At 56.3% G+C, this 12595-nt stretch overlaps 1 protein-coding gene across 1 annotated transcript in view; it reads left to right on the forward strand.

Annotated features, from left to right (window-relative positions):
- The first annotated feature begins 4650 nt into the window (after positions 1 to 4650).
- The window catches only part of LOC138803600 (testican-1-like), a 348303-nt gene continuing 340358 nt past the window's right edge, over positions 4651 to 12595 (forward strand). The window contains exons 1-2 of the mRNA XM_069987667.1: positions 4651 to 4726; positions 5592 to 5771. Of these exons, the coding sequence (XP_069843768.1) occupies positions 5592 to 5771 (180 nt within the window). The 5' untranslated portion in view covers positions 4651 to 4726. The remainder of the gene's footprint in view (positions 4727 to 5591; positions 5772 to 12595) is intronic.

Consider the following 12595-nt stretch of genomic DNA (forward strand, 5'->3'; position numbering starts at 1 on the left):
TACCCAACACGTCATCAACAGATGAAACCGAGGTGTTCATGAAAGTTCCAGGCCTTGCTGGGCGAGCTGTTTCCTGTGGGGATGAGAAATGCATCTGTGGGCTCCCTCCTCCCTCCTCCTTCTGGGGCCAGGATGCTCTCCAGAAGCAGAGCATGCTGGGAGTGCAAGGGTCATGCCATCCTGCGTTGTTTCCAACCTTTCACCTGAGGATATTTGGGGTGAAAGCTTCCAGAAACCCCTGGAAGCGAGGGCACACGTGCTGAGTTTTGAGGATCCACTCATTCGGATAGTATTGGTTGTAAGGCTACTGTACAGGAGATGTGTGTGTGTGTGTGTGTGTGTGTGTGTGTGTGTGTGTGTGTGTGTGTGTGTGTGTGTGTGTGTGTGTGGACTTGAACTCAGGACCTGGGCACCGTCCCTGAGCTTTTTCACTCAAGGCTAGTGCTCTACCACTTGAGCTGCAGCTCCACTTCCGACTTTTTGGTAGTTGGCTGGGGATAAGACAGAGTCTCACAGACGTTCCTGCCCAGGGTTGGCGTCCAGCCGCCACCCTCAGCTCTCAGCCCTGAGAGTAGCTGGGATGACGGGCGTGAGCCAGCTGGGTGCTGGGCAGCTCTCTTGAACCCTGGGTAGCTGCTGAGACCCACCCTGGCTTCGTGCCCGTGAGCATCTGGTGGGAGATGGACTCAAAGCCATCCTTCAGTGGTGATGGAGAACTCTTTGTTGAGGAGTTGGAGTAAGTCTGTGGTTTGGGGTAGGGGGCACCGTGGGGGGCTGGACAGGGACCCTCCCTCCGGACAGTGGGGAGGAGGGTGTCCAGGCCTCAGGGAGCCCATGGAAAGAGCCTGTGGGGCAGGGGTGGGGATGGAGGATCTGGGCATCAGGGAGACGAGCTGGGGGGACAGAAGGGTCTGGAGGGACCAAGTGAGGGACTTCTGGCCTTCATCCTGAGGGTATGGACATAGAGAGCAGGGCTCCCATTTCCATGTGGAGGGGACCCCGTGAGTTGGTTCTGTGTGGAGATCGCGTTCCACAGGGGGAGAGATGGAGACCCTGGACGGGGGTTCTGGGGAGTGAAGGTAAGAGCTGGGGGGGGATGGAGGCAGGTAGGAGGGGGCGGAGAGGGGCACAGATGTGGGGAAGAGAGGAGGAAGGGAGCAGGGCTAAGGTGGACTTGGCCGGTGTGTGTGTGACTGAAAGGAAGGGGAAGGTCAGAGGGTCAGCGGGGTTTGGGGTACAGGGAGGGGAGCAGGCTCGATTGGGGGTGCAGTTCCCACGCACCACGTTGGACACAGTGAGTTCGGAGCAGGAGAGACAGCGCATAGCTAACGATGATGACGGTGCTAAGAATGAAGGAACCCACCGGGGGAGCTCTCATTCCATTCTGAAGTCCTTCTAGAACTTTCCACTGCCAGGCCATCTTCTCTTTCTGTGACCTTCGCCATTTATCTCGACTTTCCTGGGCCTCCTCCTCCTCCTTCCTCAGCATAAAATGGCAAGAGTTACATCTGCTTCCGTCCAGCCGGCAGCCCGTGCTGGAGCATGCATTAAACTGGAAATAAAGCATGCGGGCCTCCTTGGACGTAAGAACCATGGTAAAACAAGGAGTTATTATCGCCGCGCATGAGCCGATGCGGAGCAGAAATACAGCTCTGAGGCTCTGGTATTGATCTCGGTCCTGGGCAGAATCAATCTGACATTTCTCCCTTGGAGTCTGGCTGAGAGAATGGCAGGGGTCCAGCTTCTAGCCTCTTCACCCCACTTCAAGGTTGTGTCCCCTTATTAGTGTTATTTTTTGGCTCCATCACCCCTCATCTCCCCCCTCCCCCTGCCTCCCCTGGCTGCCCTTTCTGCCTGCCCTGGTAAGGTTGGCGTGTGGCCAAGAACGAATGCCCTCTGATTAAGCTGGAGGGAACGGGTCACCCCCACCCTCCTCCAGAATGGGCTCCGATCCAGAGACCGAAGGAGAAAAACCACGTGCTCAAAGCAGCTCGAAGGTTTTCAAACTTCAGGACGCATGCAGGGTCATGGAATCGGTTTGACCCATCTGTTCATTCTGCAAATCGCAAGACATGTGTTGATGGTGTGTCCGTCAGGCTGAGATAAAATTTGGGGGATCTGAGGCCAGTGTCCTTGGATTATAGGTCCAGGATTATACCCTGGACCCTCTCCTCTCAGGACAGGAAAGGAAACGGCTCAGGTGATGGCAGAGGGTTGTGAGACAAACAACTGTCCTTTCCATCAAAGTGCATTGCTTCCAAGTTCCTATTTTGGCCCAGGCGGCTTGGCTCTTCTTGTTAAGGAAAAGAAGATGTGGTCAGGGATAAGAAAAGCTCTGTGAGATGCAAGGTTTTATCTTAAACTGGTTTCTTTCCGAGATGGAGTCGCCACAAGCCCCCAGATAGTTCAAGAAATAGCTGGAGGCTGCCGGTCTATGTTGAGATCACTCCTGAACTCTTCATCGCACTTCAAAAGATCATCTGATGTGAACAAGGTTCACCCTATTCAGACTAGCCAATAGCAAGCAGACTGAACCTGAGCTCAGCCAGTCGGAGCCAAGGGGCGGGGCCTGCGGTGCTAGGGATAAATAGGGGTGCGGCCTTGTCTGCTCCTTGTGCTTGCTTGCCACGTTTGTGGCTGATGGCATGCCCTTCTGCAGAAGTCCTTGTGACTCCAGTGGTTCTTGGAGAGCATATTTATGACGGGGCGTAGAGCAGCTCCCTGTGCGGGCAGGAGAGCTAGGAGGGCAGGTGACCCACGGGCCACAGAAACTACTCAGACCTGAGTGTGGTGGCCGAGAGGAAATGAGCTAGGCTGACAGAATAGGCTGATGAGGAGCTAACTGGGCAGCAAATCCCAGGGGGGACTCTTTGGGGTGCTTTTTTGGTCCAACTGGGCAGAGAAATGGGGCCCCTTGAGTGGGTTTCTCCACACATCAAGAATGTATTGTTCTCCATCATCCCTGGGCCTTTCTCTCTTGGAGGCCCACCCAGGATGTGACACCTAAGATGTTTCCATGTCAAATAAACTCAAAGGGCCAGCTCTCCTTCCCTTCCCTTTGCTTCCCAGAACGCTCTCAGTATGCCCCAAGTCACCTCCAGGGGCCTGAGACGGTTGATGATTTGTTTTGTTTTTGTTGGTCTTAGGGCTTGAACTCAGGGCCTGGGCGCTGTCCCTCAGCTCTTCTGCTCAAGGCGAGCGCTCTACTACTTGAGCCACAGTGCCACTTCCTCGGTTGATGATTTTAAGAACGTCGTGATCCAACTTAACCTAGCCATACAGGAAACAAAGCGGAGGACCACAACACGAGGTCCGATTGAGCGTACCTGCGCTTGCTGGCCTGCTGGCTGGGAAGTGGGAGTCTCTCATTCATCAGCTGTCTCTTGCTCTACGTCCTTGGAGTCTGGGCCTTCGGCTTTGGAGGCCACCCCACGTGGGAACATTCTGGGTGCTCATGGAGCTCCTGTCCATGGGGGAGAGACACAGGAAATGAGTGACTTCAGGGCAGAGAGCTTGAGGATTTCCCAGGGCATGAATCCTGGCTCAACCCATGGACTCTGTGAGAATCTCTTCTCTGTCAGTAAGCAGAAGCTTGAGTTGGGGCGGGCACTAGTCCAGGCCCAAGTGAGCTCAGTTTGGGCAGGACCCTGTCTCCACGGGGGTCCGTGCCCAAGGCCAGCCGGTCCTGTGGGTCAGGGGAAGGGGAGGAAGGAGGGGATGGAGGCAGCCACAGAGGACGCTTGCCTTCCCTGTGGCTGCAGCCACGGGGCCAGGTCTTCGCCAGGAGAGCCTCACCAGGTGCTCTGAACTTGTGTGTGACCAAGTTGCTCTGATTTTGCTTCCTTCTCAAGAGGTGATGACAGAAGCAGACTTCCTCCCGGATGCCCACACTCAAGGATCTCCTTAGGATCAGTGTGGGGACAAGGATGGGGAGACAGCAAGGAAACGGTCCCAGGGCATAGACGGAGGCGGCCGGAGGGAGTAGCATGGAGGACAGGCATGCCCTTTGGTGCAGGACCTGGCTCAGCGGGTGCAGAAATTCACTCAATTTTGCGCTGTCTGGTAACAGCACTAAGGGGACTTGTTGAAAGTGCATATGGGTTGTAAGGCCTGTTAGTTTAGCAAGCTGGGGGGCTGGCACCAGGTGTATTCTCCTCCCTCCACACCAGTGCCTTCATTATTTGACTTGCATATATATTATATTATATTATATTATATTATATTATATTATATTATATCATTATATTATATTATATTATATCATATTATATATATTATATTATATATGAGCCACAGCTCCAGGCCTGGTTCCTTGGAGATCAGAGTCTCACAGATTTTTTTTTTTCTTTCGCCCCCCGGGGGTTGGCTTTGAACCGTGATCCTCAGGCCTCAATCTCCTGGGGCTCCTGGGGGGGGGGGAGCTGTGCGTGCGCACGGCCGCCAGGGGGCGCGCGAGACCCTCCCCCTCCGCTCCCCGGGCTGCGCGCGGCGCCCCCGACAGCGCCTGCGCACGGCCGCCAGAGGGCGCGCGAGGCCCCGGCTGTGCGCCGCCCCGCCCGCGCCGCCGCCGCGCCGGCGCCGAGCCGAGCGGAGCCGGAGCCGGGGCCAGAGCGCTGCGGCGCGCGGAGCGGCGGGAGCGCGGGGAGCGCGGGGAGCGGGCACCGCGGCCGGCAGCCTTCCCTCCGGCGACCGCGACTCGGACGCGGGGACCCGGCGGGCCCGCAAGGTACGCGCCCCAGCCCGCGCCCAACTTGGCGGGGCCCCGGCCCCGCATCCGGGCCCCGCGGGCGGCGGCGGCGGCGGCCGGGCCGGGACCCCCGCCTCGGCCCGGTGCTGCCCGGAGCCGGGTCCGCCGACGGCGGGGAGCGGGGCGGGCGGGGCCGGGCCCGGGGTCCCGCGGCGGGGTCGGGGGTCGGGGGGTCGCGCCCGGGCCCGGGGTCCCCTGAGGCGGGGTCGGGGGTCGCGCCCGGCCCGGGGTCCCGCGGTGGGGTCGGGGGTCGCGCCCGGGCCCGGGGTCCCGCGGCGGGGTCGGGGGTCGGGGGTCGCGCCCGGGCCCGGGGTCCCCTGAGGCGGGGTCGGGGGTCGGGGGTCGCGCCCGGGCCCGGGGTCCCGCGGTGGGGTCGGGGGTCGCGCCCGGGGTCCCCTGAGGCGGGGTCAGGGGTCGGGGGTCGCGCCCCGAGTCTGGGGTCCCGCGGCGGGGTCGGGGGTTGCGCCCGGGCCTGGGGTCCCCTGAGGCGGGGTCGGGGGTCGGGGGTCGCGCCCCGAGTCTGCGGTCCCTGCGGCGGGGTCGGGGGTCGCGACCCGAGTCTGGGGTCCTCCTGCCACGGGGTCGGAGGTCGAAGGTCGCGCGCCCCGTGTCTGGGGTCTCCCTGCGGCCGGGTCGAGGGTCGCACGTCGAGTCTGGAGTCCTCCTGTGGCGGGGTCGGGGGTCAGAGGTCACGCTCCAAGCCTGCGGGGGGGGGAGGCAATGGCGGGATGGGGGGGTCAGGGTTTCCTCTCTCGGGTCGGTCGGCTCACCTCGGCCCCTCCCCCCTCCCTCACCCTCCCCCCCGCACCCTCCCCCCCCCCCCCCCCCCCCCCCCCCCCCGCAGATGCCGGCCCTGGCGGTGCTGGCCGCGGCCTGGTGCGTGCTGCAGGTGCAGAGCCGCCGTCCCGACGCGCCGGCCCCGGGCGCCGCCGGCCTCCACCGCGGCAACTTCCTGGACAGCGACCCGTGGCTGGGCCCCGCCGCCCAGTACGACGGGGGCCGGTACTGGAACCGCTTCCGAGACGTGAGTAGGGGTCGGGGGTCGGGGGGGCCCAGGCCAAGGAGGAGGCCTGGGGCAGCGGGGACGGGGGGGTGGCTGCCGTCCTGGAAGGGACACACCTGGAGCCCCGGATGGTCGCACCTGTGCCTCCAGCCCCTGGCCCTTCCCAGGGGCAGTGGGGGGTGGCACCTGGTACCCCGCTCCCAGCAGGCCGCAGCCCCCCCTGCACCCTGGGAGAGGCCGCCAGCACCTCCCCACACTCCCCACCCGGACAGGCCCGGCCCGGCCCTTCCCGGACACAGCTGGTCCTCTAGGACACTTGGCATCATGAATTGCCATCTCTGACTGTTTAAATCCTGTAACAACAACAACAAGCTGTCCACGGCAAAGAAAAACAGCTTGTCAGGGGCAAATGCGGCTTTTTTTGGGGGGGGGTTGAGGGGCTAAATGAATAACATATATTAATATGCATTTATATAACATATCTGTCTGTCTGCTGGTACTGGGGCTTGAACTCAAGGCTTAGTTCTCTCCCTCCATTATTTCACTCCAGGATGTCGCTATGTCTCTGCTACTTGTGGCTTTTTTGTGGTTCATTGTAGATAAAACAGCCTTTTTCCCACCCTGGCTGGCTTTGAACCTCGATCCTCAGATCTCAGCCTCCCCAGTAGCTAGGGTGACAGGCATGAGCCCCCCCCTGCCCCCCAGTGCCTGGCTCGGCTGCGATCTGAAGAACCCCACACCTTTGCCTGAACCAGGGAGTGTGTGTTCAGAGAGTCACCTGGGGCTGAGGGAGTTTTGCTTTGGCTCTTGCAAGGAGTTGTGGGAAGGGGAGCATGTGTGGCTGCTGATCAGTTGAGTTGTGGGGTGCTCTGTCACCCGTTCAGGCTGGCTCACAGTGTGGTTGTGTTCTCTGTGTATCACGTGATCCCAATATCTCATTTAGCTTCACATACAAACAAACACCTGATCTTTATTTATTCTGGATGGATGGTACTGGCTTTGGGTTAATGTTTTTTTTTTGGGGGGGGGTGGAGTGGATTCCATGTTTCTGGGGGTCTGTATTTTATTTCATTTAGTTATTTTGGTCGGTCGTGGGGCTTGAACTCTGGGCCTGGGCGCTGTCCCTCAGCTCTTCAGCTCAAGGCAGCGCTCTACCACTTGAGCCACAGCGCCACTTCCTGGGGTCTGTATTTTAAACAGATAGGCCAGGCAATTCGTAGGATCTTGGAAAGCATGAAGACAAAAGAAGAAAGAAAAAAAAAGTGATGAAGGCTTTACCCTTCCCCAGATGAGAAAAGGTTCAGTTGCATTTCTTTCTTTTTTCTGAATTGCTTTAGGTGTCAAGGTAATACTTGTTGATTGGAAAAATGATAATTGGATCCAGCCTGCCAGTAACAGATTGACAAGTGTTCCCACAAAACTTCAGGCCTCGTCCATCACCCACCATTTTCTCTGCTTCATTGGTGCCTTCCCCCACAGTGGCTCAGATGTCGCTTAATGCCATTAACCTCTTCCTGGTTTTCTTTTATGAAAGAGGACAGAGCCACGCATCTTGTTTTTGTCAGTTGTGGGGCTTGAACTCGGGGCCTGGGCGCTGTCCCTCAGCTCTTCAGCTCAAGGCGAGTACTCTACCACTTGAGCCACAGCGCCACTTCCGGTTTTCTGGTGGTTCTTTGGAGGGAAGAGTCTCCCGGACTTTCCTGCCTGGCCTGGCTTTGTACCATGATCCTCAGATCTCAGCCTCCTGAGCAGCTAGGGTGACAGGTGGGGGGCGCCGGTGCCCGGCTGGCCTGAACATTTTCTCAGAGCCAGGCTTTGCTCAAAGAAGACAAAGCTGCAGCTTCTTCACTATTGTTCCTCGCCCCCCCCCCCCCCAAGTCTCTGATAAGCTTTGAAAGGCTGTGTCCTAAGATGACCGTGAGGCTGGAATGCGTTGTCACTTTTGGAAACTCACTTTGGAAAAGAACTTCTCATCATTCTTGTTACTTGGTTGGACAAGAGAGATTTAGACAGTGATCTTTTTTTTTTGTTTTTTTTTTCAATCTTGGGAAAATGAAGAGCCCAGGGCTCTGCTCCTTATGAGGGCCCAGTGTGAGCTGGAGAGGAGGCTGGGCCGTCGGGCATGGCTGTGTTCTTGCTGGTGACTGTCTGGCAGACTCGACTTTCCACTTTAAAATGTATCTCATTGCTCACGGTCTGCTTTCCGGAAGTAACGCCTTCAGAATGGCCCCGTGGCCTCTCTCCTGGGGTTACAGATGCCGGAGAAAAATACCAACTTGTGGATGATTGTTCCTAGAGGCATTTGGAGTCTGCTAGGCTGATCCTTGTTCTTTGATAAAGACTGGTTGTTTGGCCAGAAATGAGGCGTAAATACAATATGAAGCGGGAGGGGGGGATAGGAGGTGAATGCCGTGTTCCCTAGTGTAACTAATTTCACATCTGGCTGGTTTGAGGTGGAGAAGTCAAGGCAGACCATCTCAGTGATTCTGACTTCTCCTTACTCTCACTATAACAGGAATTTCCTGGGCTAGGTCTTCATATTCATTCATTCTAATAAATAGAACCGTCTAAGCACTGGAATCTACAGGCGAACAAGATTAATACAATCTCTCCTGTATTGTAACTTCTTGTGTGCCATTATTTTATATCACACATTCCTTTCTTATCCTGTGTATGTGTGTGTGTCTGTGTGTGTGTGTATGTGTGTATATATGTTTAAAAAATACATTTCTTTTCCTGAGGATCATGGTTCAAAGCCAGCAAATCCAGTAGACACTTATCTACAGTGAACCATCAAAACCCAGAAGTAGAGGTGTGGTTCAAGTGGTATTGCTCCATCTTTGAGTAAAAAAAGCTTAAGGACAGTGTCCAGGCCTTAGTTCAAGACAGACAGACAGACAGACAGACAGACAGACAGACAGACAGACAGACAGACAGACAGACAGACACACACACACACACACACACACACACACGATTATGAGATTGCAGAAATAACCAACATTTGTGGACCACTTAGTGTGTCAGGCATTGTTGAAGAATATATATACATATGTATATTATTTCACGTAACATGTACACCATCCTAGGAAAGAAATGTATTCATAACACCGCCTCTCTCCCCACCCCCCATTTCCTGGGGCTGCTTGAGTCTGTTGGCTGGAATGACAATGCTGGAGCCAGTCAAAGTGAGAGTCCGCTTCGCGGTCACACAAGGGCTATTCCCCGCTTCCTGTCCAGGGTGGCTGGCAAAGAACCTTAGCTCTCACACAGCTGTGTGGGACACAAGTAAACAATAGGTGTGTACCTGATACCAGGCCTCAATCTTCTAATAAGGAGCATCTGGCTGGATGAGAGTAATGCATTTTCTTTTTTGTGCTTGAACTCCCAGCCTCCTGCTCTTCCCTCAAGGCTGGTGCTCTACCACTTTGAGCCACACCTCCCTTTCTGGCTTTTTGCTGTATACGTGGAGATAAAAAGAGTCCTAGGAGACTTTTTTTGTCCTGCCCAGGCTGGCTTTGAACCTGCCTGCTCATCACTCAGCCTCCTGAATTGCTCGGATCACAGGTGTGAGCCACCAGCGCCTGGCTAGATTAGAGTAATATTGTTGCTTACAGTAAATATGGCATTTTCTTTTTTCTTTCTTTCTTTTTTTTGCACGCATGAAAATCGCCCTGACATTTAATTCCAGGATAATTACCTTTAGGAATCTGGCAAAATCAGAAGTGTTGCTTTGGCTGGCATTTCTCTTACTCCCCGGTGACCTGGGGTTTGTAATCGTGATGAAAGATTACAAGGACCTGCCCTTGTTCTGGACTTCTTCCTTCTGGAACATTCTCTGTGGGCCAAGGCTGGCTGGTTTTGGGGGGCTGGTAATGAGAGGTGGGGCCTGGCTTCTGTCACCACAGGAGCTCGAGGGGAAGTAGCAGAAAATCATTCTGATCCAACAGATTCAGGAAGACAAGAATCAGTCTGTGATCTGGACTGTTTGGAATGAGAAACCATCTTTCCTCCCCTGGGCCAGATGACGGCCGATAGAAATCATTAATTCACACAGACGGTGTGAATTAAGAGCATTCTTGGCTTCTTCAGTCTGAGAAAAAGCCAGCTCTGGCCTGGCGGAAGTGGTAGAACTCTCGGCTCTGGTTGATCTTCCGGGTCCCCGCTCCGAGGCTGCAGAAGCTACTTTTCAAAGCTGAGAAATAGCTCTGCCCAGTCGGATAATTGGGTCTGTGAGAGTCTTTCACAGGAGCTTGGATCTAATCGTTAGTACCACTGTTTCATCTTGCTTGAGGATACAAAGTAATTTTTAAGTCATTACCTATTTTATAATACTATGTGATTTCTGACGTATTACACGTGCACACGTACACACAAGATAATTACCAACAAGCAATTTCCCAAGGTTACAAGTAATTTTTTATTTAAAAACATCTTTTAACCAAGTTGTGGGTCTTGAACTCGGTACCTGCGTGCTGTCCCTCAGCTCTCCAGCTCAAGGCGCGTGCTCTACCACTTGAGCCACAGCGCCATGTCCGGTTTTCTGGTGGCTCCTTGGAGATGAGAGTCTCATGGACTTTTCTATGTGGGCTGGCTTTGAACTGCGATCCTCTGATCTCAGCCTCCTGAGCAGCTAGGATGACAGGTGTGGGCCACCAGTGCTGGCCATCACTTTATACACGGCTAACGAAGAAGCCAGGGCCAGGGGGGTGAGTGGAACAACCCTGCCCCTCCCCCCCCATGCCTGCACGCGGGGCTGCGGAGGGCCGTGTGAGATAGGCCACCTGTCCATCCTGGCCTCCATGGATGGCCGGACAGGGACAGACAAACCCTGAGCCTTCCCGCAGGCTGGCGCTTGTGCAGATGTTTGGCTCAACTGCTCACCACTTTGCCACCCTCACCCCAAATCGTGCGAAGCCAAGTGGGAGCAGCCTGGGGTCGCTTGCCCTCTCTGAGCCCGCTCAGGCCTCAGGGGGAAGTTACAGCCCTCTCCCTGCTGAGCGCAGAGACCCCGCCCCAGCCGGCTTGGATGGGGTGGAAAGTCTCATTGATGGGCGTGGCTTTATGTGAGGCAGGGGTGTGGGGGGCAGGCCTGGGCTTTGATGTGCCTGTCGGGATCTCTCCTGTCCCCCACTGCTTTGGGCTTTGCTTCTCGCCACGCCCCCGACCCCCATGTTGGTTTTGATCTCAGGTTTGTTCTGGGCAGCAGCTCATGGTGACTGAGAGTTCCACCTCTGAGTTCTGTGCCTCCACCGTGCCAAGAAACTTCCAGAATCGAGGCTTGGGTCTGTCGTTTTGGTCAAGTGTTACGCAGGGTTGCCCCAGGGGGTTCCATGGTTTTAGGGAGGGGACAGAGGGGCAGAGGCTGTTCCTTTCATTCGTCTGAACTCCAGCCGCTGTGACTGTGCATCTGTGCCCTGCCCCTCCTTGAATAGCAAGAGCCTGAGGTATTTTGTTCTTTGTTTTGTGCCAGGCTTGGGGCTTGAACTCAGGGACTAGAAGCTGTCCCTGAGCTCCTTTTTTCATTGTTCAAGGCTAGCAGTCTACCACTTGAGCCACAGCCCCACTTCTGCCTTTTTCTTCTTTTTTTTTGGTGGTTCATTGGAGATCAGAGTTTCATGGACTTTTTCCTGCCTGGGCTGGCTTTGAACCACAATCCTCAGATCTCAGCCTCCTGAGTAGCTGGGATGACAGGCGTGAGCCACCGGGACTCGGCAGAACCCTGAGTTCTATCACACACACACAGTGGTCAGGAGGGTTTTGTGGGCTTGATTGGCCCGCCCGGCGCACCCCTTGGCCAGCCCCTGGGAAAGGGGGCAGTGAGGCCCCAAATGGGCAGAGTGCCGGCAGGCTTTGATGGGGGAAGTTTTAGGCCTCACACTAAACCTGGGTTTGTTTTCCGGTCTGCCCTCTGTATGTCACCCAGCAAATTGCCTGGCCTAGAGATGTTTCTTGTTAGCATCCAGCAGTCCCCAATCCCAGAGTGCTGTAGAACCAACTAGAAAATACAAACAGGATCCCCACTGCTCCTTCTGGCCCAGAGACCCAACTCTCTTCAGTCCGGGCTCATTAAAGACAATCCGCAGGGCCTGTAACTCACCATGGCCCGTGGAGACGCAGGGTGGGGGTGGGGGGTGCCATGCTGGCGGGAAGAGAGTCTCCCAGGGCTGACAGCCCCAGGGCTTTGCCCAGCATAGAGGGGGCAGGGCAGGAGCCAGGTGAGGCTCATGCGGGCCTGGGGCTTACAGTCTAGCGTCAGCAACGAATGAATGATGACCGCACAGGTGTAGTGGAGAAGGAATCCACCGAGACAGGGGCACTTGGGCACGGGGAGGGGAGGCCCTGGCAAGTCAAAGCTGGGGGTCAGCTCCCAGGGGGAGGCCCTGGATGTATTTCTATGTATGGCTTGCCCTCAGAGACCCTGGAGGAGCAAGCTCTCGTTTTCTGTGCTGCGAAAGCCCTCCCCCCCCCCCCCCCAGCTTGGGTGGAACACACATTTTGGGAGGTGTGAAATGGTCAAAACCCTTGGGAGACTCCAGTGGAGGTTCAGCATGTTTAGAGGCTAAACATGGAAAACCAGGCTTCCAATCTCAGGGATCATGGCTGAGAGGGAGGCTCCTGTGGAGACCCCAGGGCCACGGGTGGGGCGGGCTGTGCGTCTGGGTCTGGACCCCGGGGCCACGGGCAGGCGGGCTGTGCATCTGGGTCTGGACCCCGGGGCCACAGGCAGGCGGGCTGTGCGTCTGGGTCTGGACTCCGGGGTGGGCTGTGTGTCTGGGTCTGGACTCCAGGGCCACGGGCAGGCGGGCTGTGCGCGCCCTGCGTCCGTCCCCAGGGCAACCTGA

This window comes from Dipodomys merriami, unplaced genomic scaffold, assembly GCF_024711535.1.
Source record: "Dipodomys merriami isolate MVZ:Mamm:240054 unplaced genomic scaffold, mDipMer1.0.p SCAF_342, whole genome shotgun sequence".
Taxonomy (NCBI): Eukaryota; Metazoa; Chordata; class Mammalia; order Rodentia; family Heteromyidae; genus Dipodomys; species Dipodomys merriami.